This window comes from Miniopterus schreibersii (assembly GCF_964146895.1).
Source record: "Miniopterus schreibersii genome assembly, chromosome: 11".
Taxonomy (NCBI): domain Eukaryota; kingdom Metazoa; phylum Chordata; class Mammalia; order Chiroptera; family Miniopteridae; genus Miniopterus; species Miniopterus schreibersii.
The window spans coordinates 238,426-248,875 of record NC_138111.1 but is presented as its reverse complement, the minus strand read 5'-3'; the positions used below and the strand labels follow the sequence as shown (position 1 = coordinate 248,875).

The 10,450-nt window shown below is 62.9% G+C and overlaps 2 protein-coding genes across 2 annotated transcripts; both read left to right on the top strand.

Annotated features, from left to right (window-relative positions):
* Positions 1 to 3,416: 3,416 nt before the first annotated feature.
* LCN6 (lipocalin 6) lies at positions 3,417 to 6,190 on the top strand (the record flags this gene model as incomplete). Its single annotated transcript, XM_081151733.1, has 7 exons — positions 3,417 to 3,503; positions 3,640 to 3,779; positions 4,329 to 4,399; positions 4,885 to 4,995; positions 5,112 to 5,213; positions 5,434 to 5,588; positions 6,173 to 6,190. 7 exons carry the CDS (start codon positions 3,417 to 3,419, stop codon positions 6,188 to 6,190), a joined length of 684 nt encoding a protein of 227 aa, XP_081007859.1.
* Positions 6,191 to 6,818: 628 nt separating this feature from the next.
* LCN10 (lipocalin 10) lies at positions 6,819 to 9,226 on the top strand (the record flags this gene model as incomplete). The annotated part of the gene is made up of 5 exons (XM_081151732.1): positions 6,819 to 6,929; positions 7,642 to 7,781; positions 8,124 to 8,194; positions 8,470 to 8,577; positions 9,048 to 9,226. The coding sequence occupies 5 exons, from the start codon at positions 6,819 to 6,821 to the stop codon at positions 9,224 to 9,226; spliced, it is 609 nt and encodes a 202-aa protein (XP_081007858.1).
* Positions 9,227 to 10,450: the final 1,224 nt, after the last annotated feature.

The following is a 10,450-nucleotide window of genomic DNA, read 5'->3' as shown; positions in this document are numbered from 1 at the left end:
AGGGTCCTCTCCTTAACAAACCTTGGACCAAATCACAAAAGAGGCACAGAGAGACACCTGGAGGCTGAATCCTGACCAGTCAGGTGTTCAGGAACTGAGGGGACAGCCCACAGATCCGAGTGGCCAGAGCTTGCAGCAAGTGCAAGGAACCTGCCTCGCAGAAAGCTGGCTCCTCTGCTGGGATGTTTGGTGGGAGGGTGCAGAGGGTCACCAGGGCTCAGAGCCTCGGGCACAACTTTAGGTCCTTGCACGGCCACTCCCTTAAGCATTAACCCCTGGAGACGGCATCTAGGCCTCAGCTGTGTTTCAGCTCCAGGCCCAGAAAAGCAGCAAAACCAGGCTGAGCAAGGCCTTTGGCTGCCTCAGGACCAGCTGCATTGACTAATGACCCCCTGTCCTGGCCCCACCAATCACCCTGAGGGGGCGCACCTGGAAAGCTGATTAATATGAATATTCAATAGGTCCTCCAGGTAAAAGCCCTCAGGACCAGGACCCCAGCCCCATTCCCCACCCCTTCCTTCCCAGGGCGAGCTCTGCTCTGCCCCTAGCACACGGGTCCTCTCGCCCCCTCTTTCGTCTCTCTCAAGGTCTCTCTCGCACTCGTTTCCTGATCCCATTTCTTCTCCCGCTCACTTCTTCTACCTCTAAGTAAACTTTTTCTTATAGTTGGAGCCTTGGCTCTGAATTCCTTCTTAGCCAGAACTGCGCAGAGGTCTAACACCTGGTGCCGTTCCTGCGCTACAAAGACGGTAAACCCTCGGGTCTGCGGTGGCCTCCAGGCCCTTGGTCCTGACCCACACCCGGTGGCCGGCTCGAGCCCCCGCAGGCCCTGCTGCTTCCCCTCTGCTCCTTGCTGGGGAGGCTCTGTCCTTTGCCTGGAGACTCCAAGGCGTTTTTCTGCATCATTAAAGCCCATTCGACCATTTGTTTCCTAAGCACGATCAATTCTAATTTCATTTTCTCCTATTTTTTGTTCATTTCTGCTCTTAAGTTTTTAAAAAATTCCTCTCCCACCTACAGGGTATGTGATTTAGTTCCGAGTGTGTGAGTTTCTCCTGCTTCCTGCCCCACAGGGGGTGTTCTCTCGGGGAAACGTTTATATTTCCCCTTTGGTTTCTTCTCACAGCAGCTAGGTTTAGACTGACAGGGTCTCCCCATGTCCCGGGTGGGGTGGCAGGTTGGGTGGCTTATGAGATTCCTAATTCATAGGCACCCGGTCACACGAGGGCAGGAAGTTCTCTCTACTGGGTGGCACTTGGGGGGCTGTCTGTGAATCTGGTTCTGACCCCCCTCCCCTCAGGGTGCCTTTCTGAAGCCCCTGCCTGGCCGGGCCTGGCCTGCAGGCTTCAGGAGCTTTGCATTCTGAGGCCGCTTTTTTCCTGGGGCTCACTGAGTCCATTTTGGTCTCCTCCCACCTTGTCTCAGCTGCGGGCTCGAGAGCGACCCCTGGTGGACGGCAGGGTTTTTTATTTACAGATAATGGGCGGGGTGTGTGTTCTGTTTCCTTCTTTCAGAGCCATCTAGTTTTCGGTGGATTGTGCAGTTTCCGTTTTAAGGATCATCATCATCTTTGGTTACACAGAGGACCTTCATCTGCACTGCTTTTTATAGTTTTCCAGCTGTAAATTGAAAATTGTCAAATTAAAATGATGAAAATATTGTTTCAAACATGGCTCTCAGCCTGTTACGCAGAGGAGTCGGCTGGCTCTACAGTCCATGCTGAGGTCTGCATGTGTGTCCCCCAAAGTCCACAGGTTACATCCTGACCCCCAAGGTGAAGGTGTTGGGAGGTGGGCCTTTGGGAGGTGATTAGGTCGTGAGGGTGGGGCCCCCGTGATGGGATCAGTGCCCTTATGAGAGGGACCCACAGAGCCCACTGGCCCGTGAGGACACCTCGAGGTCTGCCACCTGAACGAGGCCGTCCCCACCCTGCGGACTGTGTTGTTAGAACATCCCCAGTCGGTGCTGTGCAGCAGAGGACCGCGGATGGAGGACTGAGACCGTGGCCTGGCGACCCCAGGGCAGGAAGCACGCAGGGAGCTTCTTGGGTATCTCGCCTTCGTCTCCAGTGTTTTGTCAGGAAACTGCACTTGGCACCTGACCAAACGATGGGCTGGATGAACCTGAAGGTGAGGGTGGTGTTTTTTCTTCCTGTTTTCAATCTCTTCCGTCAGGCGTCTGGCCAGCTGGCAGGCAGGGGCATCCTGACCCAAGTTCAAGGCCTGAGCCTTTCTGGGCCCCGGAGGAAGTGGGAAGCTGTGCGAGGGCGGGTTCACCTGTTCACCTTCCCCTGCGGGTTCATCTCCCACGTGGGGCTGCAGTGGGGGCACATCCAAGCCCCCCACGCCCCCGAAAGCCCTGTTCTTGTGGCAACAGAACCCTGAGTGGCAACCAGCCAAGGGGGCTTGGGAACCTGGGTTTCCGGTTGCATCCACCCACCACCAGTGAAGGGTCCTCCTGCCACCTCCCAGGTTTTGGGGGCTCAGATGCTGCCAAGCCCTCTGTGCTCTGCTCCCAGGGGCCCCACGAGGGACCGGCCAAGGTCATGGGGAGCAGAGGTGGGAGGTCGCAGCTGGAGGCCGGCCAGAGGGGGCAGGTCCAGACAGGAAATGCGGAAGGAGGGAGAACAGGACATTCCAAGCGCTGGCTCGGCGCGGGGGCGGGAGGCCAGGGCGGGAGAGCAGAGGTAGGTGGTCCAGGAGGGAGTGAGAGCTTTTTTAAAATTTGGGGGGACTTTTTGTATTTTTAAAAAAATTTTAAGTGTCTTTATTGATTTCAGAATGAGGAAGGGAGAGGGAGAGAGAGAGAGAAACATCAGTGACGAGAGTCATCGATCGGCTGCCTCCTGCTCGCCCCCTGCTGGGGATCGAGCCCCAAACCAGGGCCTGTGCCCTGACTGGGAATCGAACCGTGACCTGGTTCACAGGTTGACGCTCAACCACTGAGCCGCGCCGGCTGGGCGACTTTTCGTATTTTTAATGATTGAAACAAAAAAGTATCCAAAACCTCACCTTCTGAAAGAACCAGCTGTGCCTGCCCCTCTCCTTGGCCTTGACCCTGGCCTGCTGCTGGCTGGGCTTAGAGCAGTGTCCTTGGGCTTTTCAGAAGGAGCCAGGGGGTGTGGCCTGGGGTTAGGGTGCTGGTTCTGGAACCTTCCGAGTGGAAGGAAGTGTCGAGACCCCAGGGTTAGCAGGGCACATGCTCCCCACTCCCCAGCACAGAGGACACCGCAGAATTACAAGCCCCCACCCTTTGGGTAATTTGGCCACCTTGCAAGAGGAGAGGCCAGAGTGGTGTGTGGTGGTTACTGCCGCCCACAGAGACATACCGGAGACATATAAGCGGGTTTCTAGAGGCCAGAGGGACCGCCACCTGCGGCCTGAGGGATGTGTGCTGGTGTGTGGACCTCGAGGAGCATGAGGGCTGTGCTGGTGACCCTCCTGGCTCTGGTCTCAGTGTCCAGGGTCCCTGCAGCCTGGCTGGGGAAGCTGGACCCGGGGAAGGTAACGGTCCTCCTGTGCGGCCACACGGGCTGTGGGGGGACGGGCTGGCCTGCACAAGGGGCGCCTGGGCTCCCAGCTGAACAGGGTGCCTCCAGGTCTGGAGGGAGGGCCTCTCACCAGTGCCTCCTGCGTCCAGCTTCTGGGGTCCTGGTATGTCGTTGCCGTGGCCTCCGGTGAGAAGGGCTTCGCCGTGGAGAAGGCCACGAAGAACATCGAGGGAGTCGTGGTGACGCTCACTCCTGAAAACAAGCTGAAGGTGCTGTCCTCCCGCCACAGGTGAGTGCGCTGGGCCTGGCCCACCGGCTGTGGCCGCAGATGCCAGGGCTGAGTCCAGCTGCCCCGGGCACAGAGACAGCTCCATGTTGGTCCACAAGGGCAGTCTTTCAAAACAGTTTTTATTTTATTCTCTCTTGTCTTTATTTTAATTAAAATAAAAAAGCAGATGTAAATTGTGGTAAGGACACACAACCTTCAGCACCTTCACCAGGTCTGAGTGCAGGGCTCGGTGGCCTCAGGTACATTCACACTGTTGGGCAGCCACCACCACGGTCACCTCCAGGACCTGCCATCCCTCTGTCTGTGGCAGATGCTCACACACCTTCTCTTCTGAGTCCAGCCCCAGGCGGGTTCAATTTGGTCTGGAGCCGGGGTCCGCGTAACGGGAGCCATCAGGGGTAAGGCAGGACCCGTGGCCTCGCTGGCCTGTTGGCAGTGGGTCTGGGTGGCAGAACTCTCCTCTGTGGTCCTGCGTCTGGACCCCGAGCGGACAATGGGCCCTGAGGGGACAGTGGACCCTGAGTGGACGGTGGGCCTTCTCTTTCCCAGGTTGGAGAGGTGTAATCTGAGTGTGGTGGAGTTGCTGAGGCAAAACTCTGCGTGGGTGTTCGAGAATCCCTGTAAGGAGGATGCCCCCGTGGTCTTGTCCAGGGCAGGGTGGGGACTGGCTCCATTTCCCGGGGCTCCCGGTCCTCTGCAGCATCCCCAGGCCCCCTGCAGGCAGGGCCAGTGTGCAGGGGAAGGCAGTGACTCCACCCTGAGGCTTCAGTGAGCTCTCCACCTGGAAGTGAGAGGACCCCCTTTTGTCAGAGGCTTGGCGCCAATCTTGAGGACAGAGGACTCAACTGTGCCCGCCATGCTCAGCTGGGACCCCAGGCCTCCCTCTGTAGTGTGCAAGGGGGTGTCACTCAGCCCTGGTGGGGACAGGCTCTGGGGAGCATGACCCATCGCACCCCAGTCACTGCCAGGGTGCCCCCCTTCCGTCCCTGAGAGCTCTGTGCCCGGGCGCGGGGCGGGAAGGGATGGGGCAGAGCTTGGGGGCTCAGCCTGCTGGGAGGGCCACTGGGAGGTCTGATGGCCCTGCCCCTCGGGCTCTGTTTGCCAGCCCTGGGCGTGCTGGAGTACCGGGTGCTGGGCACCAACTTCAGGGACTATGCCATCGTGTTCACGCTCCTGGAGCAGCAAGACGAGGCCTTCACCACGGTGGAGCTGTACAGTGCGTGGCCCGTGGCCTGGGGTCCGGGGGGCGGTCCTACCTGTCGGCTGTCCAGGCCCGCTGCAGGCAGTCCCTCCTAGCCCCCCGCACGCTCTCAGAGGGCGGCCTCCCTGCAGGTCGGACACACCTGGCCAGCCCCGAGGCCTTCAGCTTCTTCACACAGTGGAGCCAGGGTCTGGGCTTCCTGTCGCAGCAGCAGGCCAGGCTGCAGACTGACCGTGAGTGTCCCCCGGCACCTTTGCCAGTCTCGGGACCCTCTGGGAGTCAGGAAGAACTGGGGGGTGGTTTTCAAGGAGTCACCTACTCCCTGCGGAGTCAGGCCTGCAGGGACGGTCCCCGTTTCAGGTGACACTATGGGCAGGGACTGGGAGGCTCCCGGGGCCGGGGCAGCTGCAGTCTGACCTGCCTGCCTCACAGTCCATCTCACTCCCCCTCTAGTCACCTGTGCGCACAAGGCCTTCCAGGTAAGCTGCTTTCCGAGCATCACTCGGGGCTCCCTGTGCGGCAGGAGGAGCCTGGGGCCCTGGGAGCCCTCACATTCAGTGGGCAGCAGGGGCCAGTGGCTGGGGGCTGGGGGGCAGATGCTTCTCAAGGTAAACCTGGGTCACCAATGTTTGTCTTGGTTTTCAGTGAATGCTGTGGCCCCCGGGGGGGACAGTGCCCACCGTGTCCTGGTGGGGGCTGGCCAGGCGCTGCCCTCTGAGCTCAGCTACCCAGGAGCTCTGGCTGCAGATCCAAATAAAGCGATTCCACAAATCGGCAAATTGGCCCTGGGCCTCTCGTGTGTGCTGGGAAGATGGGCGGCTGCCCAAGTGTTGCCTTCTTGGGCTCTGGTTGGGGCTCCAGCTGGGATGGGGTGGGGTGAGGTGGGCCCAGGGCTGACCCATGGAGCAGAGACCCGGCTCTGGGAGGAGAGGCCTGGTCTGTACCTGCGTCCCTCGTCAGAGCCCCTCTGGGTCAGAGGAGGGGGCTGGGCTTGGACCAGCTGCTCCTCCTGCAGCAGTCGCCAAGATCCCAGGGTGGGCAGGGGCTGGTGGGCCTGGGCTGGAGGAAGGCCCTGCGGTCTGGATGCAGTCTGGTCAGGACACTGGGCTGAGGAAGCTGGCACCAGTGCTTGGCTGGGGTGCACAGTGTCCAGGGCCTGAGTTTGGCCTTCCCCGGCCTGGGCTCTGGGCAGGGGCAGCAGAGGGCCTGAGCCTATTGTCCTCCTGTGAGCTGGGGGCCCTGCCTGAAGTCTGGCAGAAGCAAGGCCATCGGGGAGCTGGGCGGGACAGGGAGAGGCTGCCTGTCGCTCCTGGTCAGGTGCATGCAGGGGCCTTGCTCTTCACGGAGAGCACGCACCCACATGCACAGGTGCACACGTGCAAACATGTCCAGCCTGGCCCGACTGTCAGTCCCAGCTCTGGCGTCAAGAAGTCAGCCCCGATGTCCACACAGCACGTCCGAGCCCCGCTCCATGTGAGGAACTCCCCATGCAGTGACCACGGTGATGCTTCTCTCCTGGGGGGCTTACTGCCAGGTGAGACAGCCCCAGGGGCCACGTGCCTTGGCTACTAGAGGCCCAGGGGAGTGACCGTGAGAACACGATGGCCTCCGTCTTCAGGGCCTCCCAGGCAGCAGGCAGCTCCTCCCAGGTGGCTGTGCAGCTCCGAGGGCTGGGAGCCCAGGGCCGGCCCTCTGTGCCCAGGGGAGGGCCCAAAGCCCCCGTCCCTCCCCGTTGGCCCACCCCGGCCCTCTAGAGGGCTGGCCGGACACCCACGGCAGGGCAGGTAGGCAGGCCAGATTTAAACTCAGTGTCTGGCGGCTGAGGGAGGAGGGCGAGGATGGGGCTGGGGCAGCAGCTGCTGGTGCTGGTCCTGGCACTGGTGCTGGCTGTGGGGTCCCAGCCGCAGGAGCAGCTCCCCAGGCAGTCCCACAACCTCAACTGGAACAAGGTGAGCTTCGAGCCTCAGGCCCTGAGCCAGGTTCTCCGCCACAGAGGGCTGGGGGTGCAGGATGGGAGAGGTGGGACAGCGTTCCCTGACAACCTTCACCTGGCAACCTGAGACCATGGACAACCCCAGGTGGCCAGAAACTCCATACTGCCCGGAGGCTGCCCACCTGGCCTCTCCCTGAGGGGCTGACGGCCTCTTTGGGGACAGTCTGGGGCTGCAAAACTCAACTGACAAAGATGGGCCCCATGGGCCGGAACCCCCAAAGTGGGGTGGAGCAGAGGGCCCCAGACAGGTGTGGCCTGAGGTCACCTGGACATGCCAGGTGGGCAGGGAGGGGGGCGGAATGAGCAGGGCCTGTTCTGGAATGAGATTGCTGGCCGGTGGCAGGTTCCGGTGGGGGTGGCCGTGGGCACAGGCTGATGGGCTTGTGGCTGTGCCTGGGAGCTTGGGTTTGCAGCAGAAGTCAGTGGGATGGGGCTTCTGGGAGGCCTTGGGGAGGCCCCCGGGAGGCACATGTGGGAAGGAGGCTGGGCACTCAGTGCCCAGGGCCCAGCCCTGTGCTGCCTCGGGCTCTGGCCCCCATGGCCCTGGAAGTGGGCTGGGCCTCAGGAAGGGTCACTTGTCTGGTAAGTTCTGAAGGGCCCTGGAGGGAGCCCTGGGGATTAGGGGAGGGGGTGCTTCCCATCCATACTCCCCAGCACCCTCTTTGCAGTTTTCAGGGTTCTGGTACATTCTTGCCATCGCCTCTGATGCCCAGGGGTTCTTGCCGGGCACAGACAAGAGGAAGCTGGGGGCGTTTGTGGTGCAGGTCCACAGGGTGGGCCAGCTGAAGGTGGTCCTCGCCTTCAACCGGTGAGGGGATGGGCCGGACGCCCCAGCGCACCCTCCACAGACTGGCCAAGAACAGCCCAGGGCAGCTCCCTCTCCACAGGAAAAGGGGGGGCAGGGTTGTGGGCCAGCCTGGAAATCCCACCAGGACTGACCCTACAGCCACGACCCTCGTCACCTCCTGCCCCTGAAATTCAAAGGGCTGGTATGGGGAGAAGCCACTGTCATCCAGGGGGCCCTGGGCAGCCAGCAGGTCCCACGGAGCAGAGGGTGGGATGAGAGGTCTTCCTGGGTGGGGCTGGTGGCCGCAGGTGGGAGGCGGGGCTCCCTGGCCATGAGTTCAGAGCCCCCCTTGCCCTCCCCCAGGTCCCAGGGGTGCCAGTCTCACACGGTGATTCTGAGGAAAGACAGGAAGAAGCCGGTGTTCAGGAACACCTGTGCGTATGGGGCGGCGAGGAAAGGTGGGGTGGAGGGTGCGGGGGCTCACGGCCATGGAGACACTGGGCACGACCCCGACGGCAGTGCCCCCCAGTGGACACCTGAGACAGGCCGGCTGCGGTCCCAGAGCCTGTCCTTCCCAGAGCCCACGAGACGGGTGCAGTCCCAGTGGCCTGGGCCAGACGGTGGGGTGGGGGAGACCCTCCGAAGCCTCCCAGACGCCCCACCCCGTGTGGGCGAAGGACTTAGATGGCCCTGTGCTCCCTCTGTCCAGTGAAGGGAGTGCAGGGCTTCTGGGTGCTGTCCACCGACTACAGCTATGGCGTGGTCGACCTGCGCCTGGGCCGGGCCAGCCAGACCTCCAAGACCCTGCTGCTCTTCAGTGAGTCCAGTGGCGCCGGGGTCCCTCCCTGGTGGCCAGTGTCCAGGGCAGTGAGTGTGGTGGGTGGCGGCTGGGAGGGGGCGTTTGTGAGGGACGCTGGGCAGACACCAGAGCCGGGCAGCTTACACGAGGACATTGCCTCTGGTTGCCCAGGGTGCCCACAGGGTGGGGGTCGGGCAGCCTCGCTTCCTGGTGGGCCCTCGCGTGGTGGGAGAGCTCTGGCCACGGCCTCTTCTTACAAGGCACCCACCCCAGCCCGAGGACCCACCCTCATCACCGCCCGGGCCACGCTTTGGTGGGACACCCACGTCTCCGTCACCCGCTCGCTGTCCTCGTGCCCTCAGCAGCACCCCTGCTTCTCCATCCCACGCACTCGGAGGGCATCTGGGGGGCCGGGGGCTGGGCCGGGGTCGGCAGCCCCAGGGGCCAGGGCTGGACGCCGACGCGATGACCCTGCTTCCCGCCCGCAGGCCGGCGGAACGAGTCCAGCTTCCCGAGCATGAGGAAGTTCGTGGACATTTGTGAGATCCGGGAGCTTGCGAGGGCCGTGACCGTTCTCCCGAAAGACGGTACAACGCGGCCGCGAGGCTTCCGGGCCACGCTCCTGCCCCCCCCCCCGCCCATCCTGGTGAAAGAGCCGGGAGGGTGACGGTGCCGCCCTGGAGGTCTGAGGCCCCTGTGAAGGCCCGGTCCTTCCCGGCACCGGGGCCCACGCGCTCGGCCGGCCGGGTCTCTGCACTGTGGCCGGAGGACCCTCTGTGGGGCCCCGGGCAGCACATGTGAGAACGGCCGGCCTGTCCAGCCACGTGGCCCCAGCCCCTCATCACTGCTCTGGTCTCTCGCAGCCTCCTGTGCACACACCATCCTGCCCTGAGAGCCAGCGTCCTCCTGCGCTTTCCTTGGGGCTCCACGTGCGGTCCCCCGGCACCCCGGCAGCGCTGGTCCCGACCGCAGGTGCTCCCACCCAGCGGCTTGCTGAGGGGTCCGGTGAGGCCAGGCCACGGGCAGTGTGAAACCCTGGCCGTGGCTGCACCCGAGGGATCCTTTACCGTCACAGGCCCCCTCTGCCGTGTCCTCTGGGCCACGTGGCAGGGAGATGCCGCTGTCCCTCACCTGCTGTGAAATAGACCAGGGGCCGGTCCACTGTCATCCTTGCCGTGTGCTTTTTCTGTGCAGCGAGGCCGCCATGCTCTGCGCTCGACACCCGGCACTCTCTCAGGACGCCATTCGCGTGTTCACCAAATGCTTATAAGCACCTGTTCAGGTCCAGGCCCCGAGCCAGGCCCCGGGGGTGAGCGGTGAGCAAGTCAGGCAAAGGCACTTCTCGCAGAACTGACCCCTGGTTAGGAGGGGAGGACGTGGCACGTCACTGAGCACAGTGAGAGGCTGAGAAACCGACCTGGGGGGCAAACGAAGCAGGCGTGACGCGCCGGGTGGGGGGGCAGTCAGGGAGGGCTTCTTGGAGGAAGCGCCATTTGAGCCGAGCAGTGAACGGTGGTGGGAGTCAAGTTACGGTGGGGCTGGGGAGCGGGTGCCCTTTGAAAAACCCCTCGGGGAGGGCGGCAACGGGGAGATGGGCCCGGACCCTGCGCAGCAGCCACGGCATCGCCCGCCGGAGACCAACACGGATCGATGTACCCTGCCCCCTGGGTACTCTGCTTGTCTCGAGGGTGTGGGGGAGAGGAAGCTCCAGGCCCTGGGCCCAGCCTGTACCACCCCTCACCTCGGCCACCCAGTTCACGCCCCCCTTCACCCCGTCTCCCGTCTCAGGCCCCCCGTCTCCTCTAGCCAGGGTGCTGGGCGTGGGTGCGGGATCTTGTGGGACACACCCCACAGAGGCCCCTCTAGGTCGCACAGCTCGGGCCTGACGGGA